This window comes from Sphaerodactylus townsendi, linkage group LG05 (genome assembly GCF_021028975.2).
Source record: "Sphaerodactylus townsendi isolate TG3544 linkage group LG05, MPM_Stown_v2.3, whole genome shotgun sequence".
NCBI classification, from domain to species: Eukaryota; Metazoa; Chordata; class Lepidosauria; order Squamata; family Sphaerodactylidae; genus Sphaerodactylus; species Sphaerodactylus townsendi.
In genome coordinates, this window is record NC_059429.1 from 12,115,703 (window position 1) to 12,130,456 (window position 14,754).

A 14,754-nucleotide genomic window follows, 5' to 3' on the forward strand; every position below is an offset into this window, starting at 1 on the left:
GAGAATCTAGGGTTGCCAATTCCAGGGTAAGAAGTTCCTGGACTGGGGAAGTTCCTGGGTACAGCCTGGGACCTCAACAGGTTAATGTCATTGGGATTTACTTAGATCTTCACAAGCTAAGTAGCATATCAGGCAACAAATGCTCTCCAGCAGTTCTGGTCTTGGGGTTGAGTGCGCTTGGAGGCAGCAGGAAGTCCTGCTGCCTCGTCGTTTTCATGCGCCTCGACCCCGTCCATGTGTCACTGACATGGGCAGGATCAGGGGTTCTCAGAGACAATGAGGCAGCAGGACTTCCTGGTCCATGGTCTTCGAGCGCCCTGACCCCGCCCATGTCAGTGACACATGGACGGGGTCAAGGCACGTGAAAACGACGAGGCAGCAGGGCTTCCTGGTCACGTCGATTTTGCGGGGGCCCCGATGTGACCAGAAGAGTGGTGCCCGAGGACAAGGGGTACACCTTGTCCCTAGGTAGATATACCACTGGCAACTGACAGTAGAGACAGCAAGGCAGCTCTGCTGGGAACCTTTATTGATTTCTTGCTGGCTCCTTTATTAATGCTGAAATGTTGCCTGGTTGGTTAAAAATTTAGCCTCTGGTAAAATTGTTGCTACCAGGTCATTCGCTCTACCCATCTGTTTGGTTATCACCCACTTTGTTCATTAACACAGTTTGTTTTAAGCTATTTGGGTCCTCATTCATGAGCCCCAATGGTAGTTATCATAGCAGATTTATTTGAAAAATCAAAATGGCTGTTAGGACAGACCTGAGGAAAAAGGAACAAATTGAAAGGATCCTGAAAATATTTCTATTTTCCCATCTACAAAACTTCCACAGGAGGATTGACCACAGTCTTCCCAAAAAGATTGACCAACCAAGGCAGAAAAGAAAGACAACAGGAAGCAAAGCATCTAGTGTAAATAGCCAAATATGACATGTTAAAAGTTAGAATGAACACAAGAACTTACTTATGAGTGCAATACTAGAGGTAGGAAACATGGACTGCTGGGTAGGGCTTTGCGTCTGATGGACATCAACGGATGTGGGAGCCACAAAAGCGGTAGATGTTGAGGTCTCTGCTACAGATGCTGTAGATGCTGTAGATGAGGAGATTACAGAAGGTGTGGGAGGGGTGGAAGTAGCACTTCTAGATAATGTTGATGAGGGGAACATGGAAGACGTGGGAGAGGTGGAAGTCTGAGCTCTAGATGATATAGATGAGGGGTATACGGAGGTTATGGGAGAGGTGGCTGTCCCTGCTGTAAATGAGGGGGATCCAGAAGGTGTGGGAGAAGTGGCAGTCTCTGTTGTAGATGCTGTTGATGAGGGGGATCCAGAAGATGTGACAGAGGTCGATGACTCTGCTATAGAAGTTTTAGATGTGCGAGGTAAAACTGTTGTTGGAGTGGAAGTCTCCTTTGTAGATGATCCTGATGAGGAAGATCCAGAAGATGTGAGAGAGGCAGGTGACTCTGCCGTAGATATTTTAGATGTGGAGGGTACAGACGTTGTAGAAGTGGAAATCTCCATTGTAGATTCTGTTGATGAGGGGGGTCCAGAAGATGTGAGAGAGGCCGATGACTCTGCTGTAGATGTTTCAGATGTGGGGACAGAAGTTGTTGGAGAAGTGGAAGTCTCTGTTGCAGATGCTGTCGATGAGGGGGAACCAGAAGATGTGAGAGAGGAAGATGACTCTGCTGTAGATGTTTTAGATGTGGGGACAGAAGTTGTTAGAGAAGTGGAAGTTTCTGTTGTAGATGCTGTCGATGAGGGGGATCCAGAAGATGTGAGAGAGGAAGATGAATCTGTTGTAGATGTTTGAGATGTGGGGACAGAAGTTGTTGGAGAAGTGGAAGTTTCTGTTGTAGATGCTGTCGATGAGGGGGATCCAGAAGATGTGAGAGAGGAAGATGACTCTGCTGTAGAAGTTTCAGATGTGGGAACAGAAGTTGTTGGAGAAGTGGAAGTTTCTGTTGTAGATGCTGTCGATAAGAGGGATCCAGAAGATGTGGGAGAGGAAGATGACTCTGCTGTAGATGTTTCAGATGTGGGGACAGAAGTTGTTGGAGAAGTGGAAGGTTTTGTTGTAGATGCTGTCGATGAGGGGGATCCAGAAGATGTGAAAGAGGAAGATGACTCTGCTGTAGATGTTTCAGATGTGGGGACAGAAGTTGTCGGAGAAGTGGAAGTCTCTGTTGCAGATGCTGTCAATGAGAGGGATCCAGAAGATGTGGGAGAGGAAGATGACTCTGCTGTAGATGTTTCAGATGTGGAGACAGAAGTTGTTGGAGAAGTGGAAGTTTCTGTTGTAGATGCTGTCGATGAGAGGGATCCAGAAGATGTGAGAGAGGAAGATGACTCTGCTGTAGATGTTTCAGATGTGGGGACAGAAGTTGTTGGAGAAGTGGAAGTTTCTGTTGTAGATGTAGTCGATGAGAAGGATCCAGAAGATGTGAGAGAGGAAGATGACTCTGCTGTAGGTGTTTCAGATGTGCGGACAGAAGTTGTTGGAGAAGTGGAAGTTTCTGTTGAAGATGTAGTCGATGAGAGGGATCCAGAAGATGTGGGAGAGGAAGATGACTCTGCTGTAGATGTTTCAGATGTGGGGACAGAAGTTGTTGGAGAAGTGGAAGTTTCTGTTGTAGATGTAGTCGATGAGGGGGATCCAGACGATGTGAGAGAGGAAGATGACTCTGCTGTAGATGTTTCAGATGTGGGGACAGAAGTTGTTGGAGAAGTGGAAGTTTCTGTTGTAGATGTAGTCGATGAGGGGGATCCAGACGATGTGAGAGAGGAAGATGACTCTGCTGTAGATGTTTCAGATGCGGGAACAGAAGTTGTTGGAGAAGTGGAAGTTTCTGTTGTAGCTGCTGTCGATGAGGGGGATCCAGAAGATGTGGGAGAGGAAGCTGACTCTGCTGTAGATGTTTCAGATGTGCGGACAGCGGTTGTTGGAGAAGTGGAAGTTTCTGTTGTAGATGTAGTCGATGAGATGGATCCAGAAGATGCGAGAGAGGAAGATGACTCTGCTGTAGATGTTTCAGATGTGGGGACAGCAGTTGTTAGAGAAGTGGAAGTTTCTGTTGTAGATGCTGTCGATGAGGGGGATCCAGAAGATGTGAGAGAGGAAGATGACTCTGCTGTAGATGTTTCAGAAGAGTAGACAGAAGTTGTTGGAGAAGTAGACGTTTCTGTTGTAGCTGCTGTCGATGAGGGGGATCCAGAAGATGTGGGAGAGGAAGATGACTCTGCTGTAGATGTTTCAGATGTGGGGACAGCAGTTGTTGGAGAAGTGGAGGTTTCTGTTGTAGATGCTGTTGATGAGAGGGATCCAGAAGATGTGGGAGAAGAAGATAACTCTGCTGTAGGTGTTTCAGATGTGGGGACAGAAGTTGTTGGAGAAGTGGAAGTTTCTGTTGTAGATGCAGTCGATGAGGGTGATCCAGAAGATGTGAGAGAGGAAGATGACTCTGCTGTAGATGTTTCAGATGTGGGGACAGAAGTTGTTGGAGAAGTGGACGTTTCTGTTGAAGATGTAGTCGATGAGGGGGATCCAGAAGATGTGAAAGAGGAAGATGACTCTGCTGTAGATGTTTCAGATGTGGGGACAGCAGTTGTTGGAGAAGTGGAAGTTTCTGTTGTAGATGCTGTCGATAAGAGGGATCCAGAAGATGTGAGAGAGGAAGATGACTCTGCTGTAGATGTTTCAGATGTGGGGACAGAAGTTGTTAGAGAAGTGGAAGTTTCTGTTGTAGATGCAGTGGATGAGAGGGATCCAGAAGACGTGAGAGAGGCAGATGACTCTGCTGTAGATGTTTCAGATGTGCGGACAGAAGTTGTTGGAGAAGTGGAAGTCTCTGTTGCAGATACTGTCGATGAGGGGGATCCAGAAGATGTGGGAGAAGAAGATGACTCTGCTGTAGGTGTTTCAGATGTGCGGACAGAAGTTGTTGGAGAAGTGGAAGTTTCTGTTGAAGATGTAGTCGATGAGAGGGATCCAGAAGATGTGGGAGAGGAAGATGACTCTGCTGTAGATGTTTCAGATGTGGGGACAGAAGTTGTTGGAGAAGTGGAAGTTTCTGTTGTAGATGTAGTCGATGAGGGGGATCCAGACGATGTGAGAGAGGAAGATGACTCTGCTGTAGATGTTTCAGATGTGCGGACAGCGGTTGTTGGAGAAGTGGAAGTTTCTGTTGTAGATGTAGTTGATGAGATGGATCCAGAAGATGCGAGAGAGGAAGATGACTCTGCTGTAGATGTTTCAGATGTGGGGACAAAAGTTGTTAGAGAAGTGGAAGTTTCTGTTGTAGATGCTGTCAATGAGGGGGATCCAGAAGATGTGAGAGTGGAAGATGACTCTGCTGTAGATGTTTCAGATGTGGGGACAGCAGTTGTTGGAGAAGTGGAAGTTTCTGTTGTAGATGTATTCAATTGGAAGGATCCAGAAGATGTGAGAGGGGAAGATAACTCTGCTGTAGATGTTTCAGATGTGGGGACAGAAGTTGTTGGAGAAGTGGAAGTCTCTGTTGCAGATGCTGTCGATGAGAGGGATCCAGAAGATGTGGGAGAGGAAGATGACTCTGCTGTAGATGTTTCAGATGTGGGGACAGAAGTTGTAGGAGGAGTGGAAGTTTCTGTTGTAGATGCTGTCAATGAGGGGGATCCAGAAGATGTGAGAGAGGAAGATGACTCTGCTGTAGATGTTTCAGATGTGGGGACAGCGGTTGTTGGAGAAGTGGAAGTTTCTGTTGTAGATGTAGTCGATGAGGGTGATCCAGAAGATGTGAGAGAGGAAGATGACTCTGCTGTAGGTGTTTCAGATGTGGGGACAGAGGTTTTTGGAGAAGTGAAAATCTCTGTTGCAGATGCTGTCAATGAGAGGGATCCAGAAGATGTGGGAGAGGAAGATGACTCTGCTGTAGATGTTTCAGATGTGGGGACAGCAGTTGTTGGAGAAGTGGAAGTTTCTGTTCTAGATGCTGTCAATGAGGGGGATCCAGAAGATGTGGGAGAGGAAGATGACTCTGCTGTAGGTGTTTCAGATGTGGGGACAGAAGTTGTTGGAGAACTGGAAGTTTCTGTTGTAGATGTAGTCGATGAGGGGGTTCCAGAAGATGTGAAAGAGGAAGATGACTCTGCTGTAGATGTTTCAGATGTGGGGACAGAAGTTGTAGGAGAAGTGGAAGTTTCTGTTGTAGATGCTGTCAATGAGAATGATCCAGAAGATGTGAGAGAGGCAGATGACTCTGCTGTAGATGTTTCAGAAGAGTAGACAGAAGTTGTTGGAGAAGTAGACGTTTCTGTTGTAGCTGCTGTCGATGAGGGGGATCCAGAAGATGTGGGAGAGGAAGATGACTCTGCTGTAGATGTTTCAGATGTGGGGACAGCAGTTGTTGGAGAAGTGGAGGTTTCTGTTGTAGATGCTGTTGATGAGAGGGATCCAGAAGATGTGGGAGAAGAAGATAACTCTGCTGTAGGTGTTTCAGATGTGGGGACAGAAGTTGTTGGAGAAGTGGAAGTTTCTGTTGTAGATGTAGTCGATGAGGGTGATCCAGAAGATGTGAGAGAGGAAGATGACTCTGCTGTAGATGTTTCAGATGTGGGGACAGAAGTTGTTGGAGAAGTGGACGTTTCTGTTGAAGATGTAGTCGATGAGGGGGATCCAGAAGATGTGAAAGAGGAAGATGACTCTGCTGTAGATGTTTCAGATGTGGGGACAGCAGTTGTTGGAGAAGTGGAAGTTTCTGTTGTAGATGCTGTCGATAAGAGGGATCCAGAAGATGTGAGAGGGGAAGATGACTCTGCTGTAGATGTTTCAGATGTGGGGACAAAAGTTGTTAGAGAAGTGGAAGTTTCTGTTGTAGATGCAGTGGATGAGAGGGATCCAGAAGACGTGAGAGAGGCAGATGACTCTGCTGTAGATGTTTCAGATGTGCGGACAGAAGTTGTTGGAGAAGTGGAAGTCTCTGTTGCAGATACTGTCGATGAGGGGGATCCAGAAGATGTGGGAGAAGAAGATGACTCTGCTGTAGGTGTTTCAGATGTGGGGACAGAAGTTGTTGGAGAAGTGGAAGTTTCTGTTGCAGATGTAGTCGATGAGGGGGTTCCAGAAGATGTGGGAGAGGAAGATGACTCTGCTGTAGGTGTTTCAGATGTGGGAACAGAAGTTGTTGGAGAAGTGGAAGTTTCTGTTGTAGATGTAGTCGATGAGGGGGATCCAGAAGATGTGGGAGAGGAAGATGACTCTGCTGTAGGTGTTTCAGATGTGGGGACAGAAGTTGTTGGAGAAGTGGACGTTTCTGTTGAAGATGTAGTCGATGAGGGGGATCCAGAAGATGTGAGAGAGGAAGATGACTCTGCTGTAGATGTTTCAGATGTGGGGACTGCAGTTGTTGGAGAAGTGGAGGTTTCTGTTCTAGATGCTGTCGATAAGAGGGATCCAGAAGATGTGAGAGGGGAAGATGACTCTGCTGTAGATGTTTCAGATGTGGGGACAGAAGTTGTTAGAGTAGTGGAAGTTTCTGTTGCAGATGTAGTCGGTGAGAGGGATCCAGAAGACGTGAGAGAGGAAGATGACTTTGCTGTAGATGTTTCAGATGTGGGGACAGAAGTTGTTGGAGAAGTGGAAGTCTCTTTTGCAGATGCTGTCGATGAGAGGGATCCAGAAGATGTGGGAGAGGAAGATGACTCTGCTGTAGATGTTTTAGATGTGGGGACAGAAGTTGTCGGAGAAGTGGAAGTCTCTGTTGCAGATGCTGTCGATGAGAGGGATCCAGAAGATGTGGGAGAGGAAGATGACTCTGCTGTAGATGTTTTAGATGTGGGGACAGAAGTTTTTGGAGAAGTGGAAGTCTCTGTTGTAGATGTAGTCGATGAGGGGGATCCAGAAGATGTGAGAGAGGAAGATGACCCTGCTGTAGGTGTTTCAGATGTGGGGACAGAAGTTGTTCGAGAAGTGGAAGTCTCTGTTGCAGATGCTGTCGATGAGGGGGATCCAGAAGATGTGGGAGAGGAAGATGACTCTGCTGTAGGTGTTTCAGATGTGGGGACAGAAGTTGTTGGAGAAGTGGAAGTTTCTGTTGTAGATGCTGTCAATGAGAGTGATCCAGAAGATGTGAGAAAGGAAGATGACTCTGCTGTAGGTGTTTCAGATGTGGGGACAGAAGTTGTTGGAGAAGTGGAAGTTTCTGTTGTAGATGCTGTCAATGAGAGTAATCCAGAAGATGTGAGAGAGGCATATGACTCTGCTGTAGATGTTTCAGATGTGGGGACAGAAGTTGTTGGAGAAGTGGAAGTCTCTGTTGCAGATGCTGTCGATAAGGGGGATCCAGAAGATCTGGGAGAGGAAGATGACTCTGCTGTAGAAGTTTCAGATGTGGGGACAGCAGTTGTTGGAGAAGTGGAAGTCTCTGTTGCAGATGCTGTCGATGAGGGGGATCCAGAAGATGTGAGAGAGGAAGATGACTCTGCTGTTGGTGTTTCAGATGTGGGGACAGAAGTTGTTGGAGAAGTGGAAGTCTCTGTTGTAGATGTAGTCGATGAGGGGGATCCAGAAGATGTGAGAGAGGAAGATGACTCTGCTGTAGGTGTTTCAGATGTGGGGACAGAAGTTGTTGGAGAAGTGGAAGTTTCTGTTGTAGATGTAGTCGATGAGGGGGATCCAGAAGATGTGAGAGAGGAAGATGACTCTGCTGTAGATGTTTCAGATGTGGGGACAGAAATTGTTGGAGAAGTGGAAGTTTCTGTTGCAGATGCTGTCGATAAGAGGGATCCAGAAGATGTGAGAGGGGAAGATGACTCTGCTGTAGATGTTTCAGATGTGGGGACAGCAGTTTTTGGAGAAGTGGAAGTTTCTGTTGTAGATGCTGTCGATAAGAGGGATCCAGAAGATGTGAGAGAGGAAGATGACTCTGCTGTAGATGTTTCAGATGTGGGGACAGAAGTTGTTGGAGAAGTGGAAGTTTCTGTTGTAGATGTAGTCAATGAGAGGGATCCAGAAGATGTGAGAGAGGAAGATGACTCTGCTGTAGATGTTTCAGATGTGGGGACAGAAGTTGTTGGAGAAGTGGAAGTTTCTGTTGTAGATGTAATCGATGAGAAGGATCCAGAAGATGTGAGAGAGGAAGATGACTCTGCTGTAGGTGTTTCAGATGTGCGGACAGAAGTTGTTGGAGAAGTGGAAGTTTCTGTTGTAGATGTAGTCGTTGAGAGGGATCCAGAAGATGTGGGAGAGGAAGATGACTCTGCTGTAGATGTTTCAGATGTGGGGACAGAAGTTGTTGGAGAAGTGGAAGTTTCTGTTGTAGATGTAGTCGATGAGGGGGATCCAGACGATGTGAGAGAGGAAGATGACTCTGCTGTAGATGTTTCAGATGCGGGAACAGAAGTTGTTGGAGAAGTGGAAGTTTCTGTTGTAGATGTAGTCGATGAGAAGGATCCAGAAGATGTGAGAGAGGAAGATGACTCTGCTGTAGGGGTTTCAGATGTGCGGACAGAAGTTGTTGGAGAAGTGGAAGTTTCTGTTGTAGATGTAGTCGATGAGAGGAATCCAGAAGATGTGGGAGAGGAAGATGACTCTGTTGTAGATGTTTCAGATGTGGGGACAGAAGTTGTTGGAGAAGTGGAAGTTTCTGTTGTAGATGTAGTCGATGAGAAGGATCCAGAAGATGTGAGAGAGGAAGATGACTCTGCTGTAGGTGTTTCAGATGTGGAAACAGCAGTTGTTGGAGAAGTGGAAGTTTCTGTTGTAGATGCTGTCGATGAGAGGGATCCAGAAGATGTGAGAGAGGAAGATGACTCTGCTGTAGATGTTTTAGATGTGAGGGGTACAAAAGTTGTTGGAGAAGTGGAAGATTTGGATGAATCATCCTCCGTTATTGTGTTGGATAATGAAGACAAGAGCGTGGTATATGTCTGTGTTGTAGTTATCACACCTGAAGTTGATTTGAGAGGTGAAAGAAAAGTGAATGACTGAGAATAGAATCATTACTGGAATATCAAAATATTGCTGTTTATACATAGATCGATATTCAGTACTATGCATTCCATTTTTATATTACACATTTTACATGGTATCCTAATAATTCAGTAGTATGTAACAATAAAAAGGATTTTGAGGAAAAGGTTATAAGCATCTGTGTGCTGTGAACTTACCGTATCTTATCATTTTTGTTATGGGTGTGTGTAGTATCCTCAACATATGCATGATATTTTTAAGAATAATGGATACAGAAGAACTTGTCTCTCTCAACTGGGTTTGCATTGCAGTTTTGAAAGTAAAACAACAGAGAGTAAGAAGAGAATGTAGTAACAAAACATTACAGTGAACCATAAGCAGCTGCATGCTCTTTGGCTATGTGTTCTTTGTGGATGCATACAAATTTCAAGGAATATTTTCCAGTGTTCTTACAGTATATCAAAAATGAATGCAGGTAGAATGGAGGAGTATGTAAAAGGAATATGTACTGCGAAGTCCTCATCCAACATAGAGATATACTGAATCAAACCATTACAATTCCAGAAATGTTGCAAGCCATAAAGGAACCAAAAAAAGAGAAAGTGCTGGGCCCAGATGGACTTACAGTAAGGTATCATAAATGCTTGGAAGAGAATTTAATATTACCTCTGCAAAAAATCATGGATGAAATAAATCAAAAGAAAGCATAGCTATCATCGTGGAAAGAAGCTTATATAACACTGGTTCATCACTGCCACAGTTTTATAGATGCATCTTGCTGCGAAATGTAGACTATAAACTTTTTATTTCAGGGATGACAAAAAGATTAAGGAAATGCATAACAGGATTAATCCATGAGGATTAGACCAGCTTTCTACCCAAAGGGTGTATGGAGGATAATGTCCTTCTTGTAGTTAATGCAATCGGGGGGGGGGGGGGGGGGAGAAAAAGGCAGTGCCGTATTTTAGATGCAGAAAAAAGTTTGATAATATAGCCTAGTCTTTTTTCACAGACTGCGGTTTAAGATTTATGAACTGAATACAAAGTATTTATACCAAACAACATGCCAAGATCTCATGTATGGAGTTTTAACAGATTGGTTTCAAACAGAAAAATGAACTCGTCAAGAATATCCACTGTCTCCGCTCTTATTTGATCTTGTGCTACAAGTATTGGCTACTAAGATTAGACAAGAATCCAGAATTTAAGGACTGCATGTAGATTGAGAAGAGTTTAAAATGAAAAGCTATGTTTATCGTGTGGTTCTGACAACTTTAAACCCACAACTGTCAATGGAGTATGTAATGGAACACAATGAGAATTTTTGATTCCTTTCAGGCTACAAAATTAATAGGTAGAAGACCAAAATAATGTTGAAATACTTAATGAAGCAGGAAGAAGAAGATACTAGTGATATTACAGCTGTGATGTAACAAATTCAGTTAAATAAATTTGACTGGAGGAAAAAAAATTCTTTGAAGGTAATTATAAAATGACTTGAATAAAGATATAGGAGGATATACTAAGATCGTCCAAACTAAAAATTTCACGGCTAGGAAGAATTTCCACTCTAAAAATTAACATACTGTCAAAAGTAATTTTTTTTCTTTCAAATGTTACCAATTCATTTTCAAGTAAACAAAACCTTGAGGAAATGACAGAAGCAGATAAGCAAGTTTATATGGAATGACAAAAAAAACCCCTCAGGTTCAAAGTTTTACACAATGAGAAAAAGAGAAGAGGACAAGCAATACCTAATATCAAATGATATAACTATGCCATTAAAGGTTGTCTGTTCTATTAAATTATACTATCGAACAGCTGGATTGTGATTTGATCAAAGAGTAATAAAATTAGAAACAGCAGATTTAGAAGGATTTCACAATTGCTTAGGGACAGATAAATCAATTAGGAAAAAATATTGTACAAAATGGAAGCCTTGCAATCAGAGATGGATTGTTTAAAATTTGGGAAGGTACATGGGAAAAAATCAGCACTTCAGTATTTCCATTATGATGTGATGGGAAACAATGACTTTACAACATACAGAGATATTGTTATGCCCCCACAGAGACTTTTGTTATTTCCCTATTAAGCTTCAGTTTCCCCATAGTTAGTATGGGTTTAGTTCATTGTTAAGTCTTCTAAGGGAGGGTATTTTAGTTAGCCCCTGTCCCTTTAAGACAATTCCCAATAGGCAGTTTCCCTCTTTACCCAGCGATCCCCTGTTTTACTTCTAGCCAGTCAGTCAGAGCGAGGTGCCAAGGGTAGCTGGAGACTGGAATATTCGTGACGTATTTGGTGGTCCATAGAGCACAAGTTAAGGTTAACAGCAATTAGAATCAGACAAAGACTGAAGGAACGAAAGGGAAGCAAGACACAGCGGACTTTCTTGAAAGCAGCCAAGAGAAGACACAGTCTACAGCTTCAAATCTGCTCAAGACAAGCAAGTATTCTGATTTAGATAGGCCCAAGGGAGGAGTTAGGGTCTTGATTCTCTTAAGTAATAAACCTATTGTTGAACTGTTGAACCTGGCTTGTGTCTCCCCCACTCTGTCTTAGCCAAGTACAGGGCACTAAAAACAGATTCACTTGGGGGGCAGAACAGATATGACAGATGTTAAAGGAGAAATTGAGTCTTGGCAAAAAATAAGAAGGCAAAAAAAATACAATGGCTATTATATTTTTGACTAGTTTCAAAACTAACAGCCCAATCAAGAGGCCTCTGGCAGCTTGAGATAATGCCTCCAGATGGCATGGGAAGGCAGCAAACACGCAAATCCCCAGCTGTCTGGAAGCCCTCCATAAGGCAAAATGGACTTATGCCATCCTTTTGGGTGGTGTAAGTCCGAGACCTGCACCAGGGGCGTTCCCGACTCAAAAGCTCGGTGGAAGTCGACTAAAATCAGCCTTGTTAGCAGAGGCGTACCAAGGGTAAATGGCGCCCGGAGACAAATCGTCTCCAGGACGCCCCCCAGGCTCTGGCCCCACCTCGCCCACCCCAGCTCCGCCTCCACTGCCCTCGACCCCACCTATGTCACCATGGACATGGGCAAGGTCTAGGGTGCCCACCTCCCCCCCCCGACTCCCCCTGCCAGCTGGGCTCCCAGGTTGCCAGCCTGCAGGTTGCCAGCCTACAGGTTGCCAGCCTGCAGTCTCTTCTGACCTCCCCTCTGGGCAGGCCAGAAGAGACTGCTGTTCTGGCCTCGGAGACCTTCTTTTATAAGCACTGAGGCTGGGGGGGTAGGGCTTGAGGTGCAGGAAGTCCCACCCCTTCCTGCTCCCCAACCCCCACCCCCCAGCCTCAGTGCTTATAAAAGAAGGTGTCTGAGGCCGGGACTGCAGTCTCTTCTGGCCTGGGGTTGAAGGTGCTTGAAGGCAGCAGGAAGTCCTGCTGTCTCGTCGTTTTTGCATGTCTTGGAGGGGGTCGAGGCACACGAAAACGACGAGACAGCAGGACTTCCTGGTCACATGGGGGGCCGATTTTGCGCCCCCCAAGTGACCAGAAGAGTGGCGCCCGGGGACAAGGGGTACCCCTTGTCCCTAGGCAGATACCCCACTGCTTGTTAGAATGCTTGGCATCTTCCTGTCAGTTCTTTCAGGAGTAAGATAGCTGCACCATTTGGTTTGCGGGGCAGGGGAGCTGTTAATGGGTTGATTGGGGGTCACCTTCATGGTCTGCATATTATGGTGTAGCTTTGTATGCTCCATCCACTCCTATCCCTACTTCCTCTACCTCATTCTCTCCTCCTCATCTTTATGCTGTATTGTTCATGCTGTTTTTCCTGCTTGGTTACTGTGTAAGCTTTTTGCTTGCTTGTGCATTTTGCACATGACTATTTTTGTCTTCCAGCAGCAGTGGCGCAGGAGGTTAAGAGCTCGTGTATCTAATCTGGAGGAACCGGGTTTGATTCCCAGCTCTGCCGCCTGAGCTGTGGAGGCTTCTCTGGGGAATTCAGATTAGCCTGTGCACTCCCACACACGCCAGCTGGGTGACCTTGGGCTAGTCACAGCTTCTCGGAGCTTTCTCAGCCCCACCCACCTCACAGGGTATTTGTTGTGAGGGGGGAAGGGCAAGGAGATTGTAAGCCCCTTTGAGTCTCCTACAGGAGAGAAAGGGGGGATATAAATCCAAACTCTTCTTCTTCTTCTTCCTCTTCCTCTTCCTCTTCCTCTTCTTCCTCTTCCTCTTCCTCTTCCTCTTCTTCTTCTTCTTCTTCTTCTTCTTCTTCAGTATATTTTGTAGCCTAACTTCTTATATCCAGAATCTTATTAAAGGATAATCCCTTTCTTACAACTCTGTTGCGTTTTACTCTGCTGAAGAACTGGGTAATTTCAGTTCTTCTATCAAGCTTCACCCCCTGAAAACGCCCCTAGCTCAAACCTAGCCATGCCAATATCCAGCTATAGGCTGGTGAGGCTCTGTGGGGCGCGGGCTCTTCTGGGCCGAGCTATGGTCCTCTGCACCCCTCATTTGCAAGCTTGCAACAGAAAAGCCACAAAGCATTCACATCTACTGAGCATGCACACACGGGTGCCTGTCCCCACAGCTGTTCCCTTCCTAAGCCACAAACATTATCTCCTAGGGTGGGAGAAAGCAACCTGCCAGAGGGGATGGCTCTGTGAACACAGGATAGCTTTTGGCATGGGCTTTGCCATCCTGTAAATAGCACCACTTTCTGACAATATGACAGAAATCACCATTTTGGGCTGCTTCACAAACTGTAATCCCATCCATTCCTTAGAAATCCAGGAAATTATAAGCATTTGCTGATAATGGAAGGTCGTATTTGATTATGAGAGCTAGTGTTGCACGGAGGTTAGAGTGTCTGATTAGAAATCAAGGAGACTAAGGGTGATTTCCCACTGGCGATTAATCCTGAGATAGTCACCCGAAATATCCAGGTTTCCTCGCGATCTCCCCACTGCCGAACCACGGATCACAGATCAGTCCTGTTTCTGGCGCGCCCCCCCCTTATCATGGGATTTTCCTGGACCTGCTTGTATATGCACCTTTTTGAAAAAAAACACTCCAATGGGAGCTAATAGGAGATGGGGCTACACATTTGAGGGCCCATAGCTTTGGCCCCCTTAAACCAAATGTCACCAAACCTGGGTGGTACCATCAGGAGAGTCTCCTAAAGATACCCTGAAATTTTGGTGCTGCTAGCTTAACCATTGCACCCCTGACAACAGGCACCCCCCCCCCCGGGCAGGCCTAGACATCCTCACTAGAAACATGCTCCTGCTGATGCCACCCAGGTTTGGTAAAGTTTGGTTCAGGGGGTCCAAAGGTATGGACCCCCAAAGTGGGTGCCCCATCCCCACTGTTTCCAATGGGAGCTAATAGGAGATGGGGCTACCCTTTTGAGGGTCCATAACTTTGGATCCCATGAACCAAACTTCACTAAACCTAGGTGGTATCAGCAGGAGACTATTCAGCAGGTTTGGTGAAGTTTGGTTCAGGGGGGCCAAAGGTATGTGTAGCCCCCATCTCCTATTAGCTCCCCTTGGAAACAATGGGGGATGGGGCACCCCCCTTTGGGATTCCATACCTTTGGCCCACATGAATCAAACTTCACTAAGTTTGTGAAGTTTGGTCCAGGGGGTCCAAAGCTATGGACTCCCAAAGGGGGTGCCCCCATCCCCCATTGTTTCCAATGGGAGCTAATGGGAGATGGGGGCTACACATTTGAGGGTCCATAACTTTGGCCCCCATGAACCAAACTTCACCAAGCCTGGGTGGCATCATCAGGAGAGTCTTCTACTGATGCCACCCAAGTTTTGTGAAGTTTGGTCC

The 14,754-nt window shown here is 45.7% G+C and overlaps 1 protein-coding gene across 1 annotated transcript in view; it reads right to left on the reverse strand.

The window, feature by feature from the left end:
• Positions 1–14,754, reverse strand: part of LOC125433272 (flocculation protein FLO11-like) — a 75,516-nt gene that overhangs the window by 29,876 nt on the left and 30,886 nt on the right. The window contains exons 2-8 of the mRNA XM_048497774.1: positions 8,048–8,184; positions 7,382–8,017; positions 5,295–5,421; positions 4,388–4,533; positions 3,186–3,312; positions 2,054–2,202; positions 967–1,195 (exon numbers count right to left, since the gene is read on the reverse strand). Of these exons, the coding sequence (XP_048353731.1) occupies positions 967–1,195; positions 2,054–2,202; positions 3,186–3,312; positions 4,388–4,533; positions 5,295–5,421; positions 7,382–8,017; positions 8,048–8,184 (1,551 nt within the window). The remainder of the gene's footprint in view (positions 1–966; positions 1,196–2,053; positions 2,203–3,185; positions 3,313–4,387; positions 4,534–5,294; positions 5,422–7,381; positions 8,018–8,047; positions 8,185–14,754) is intronic.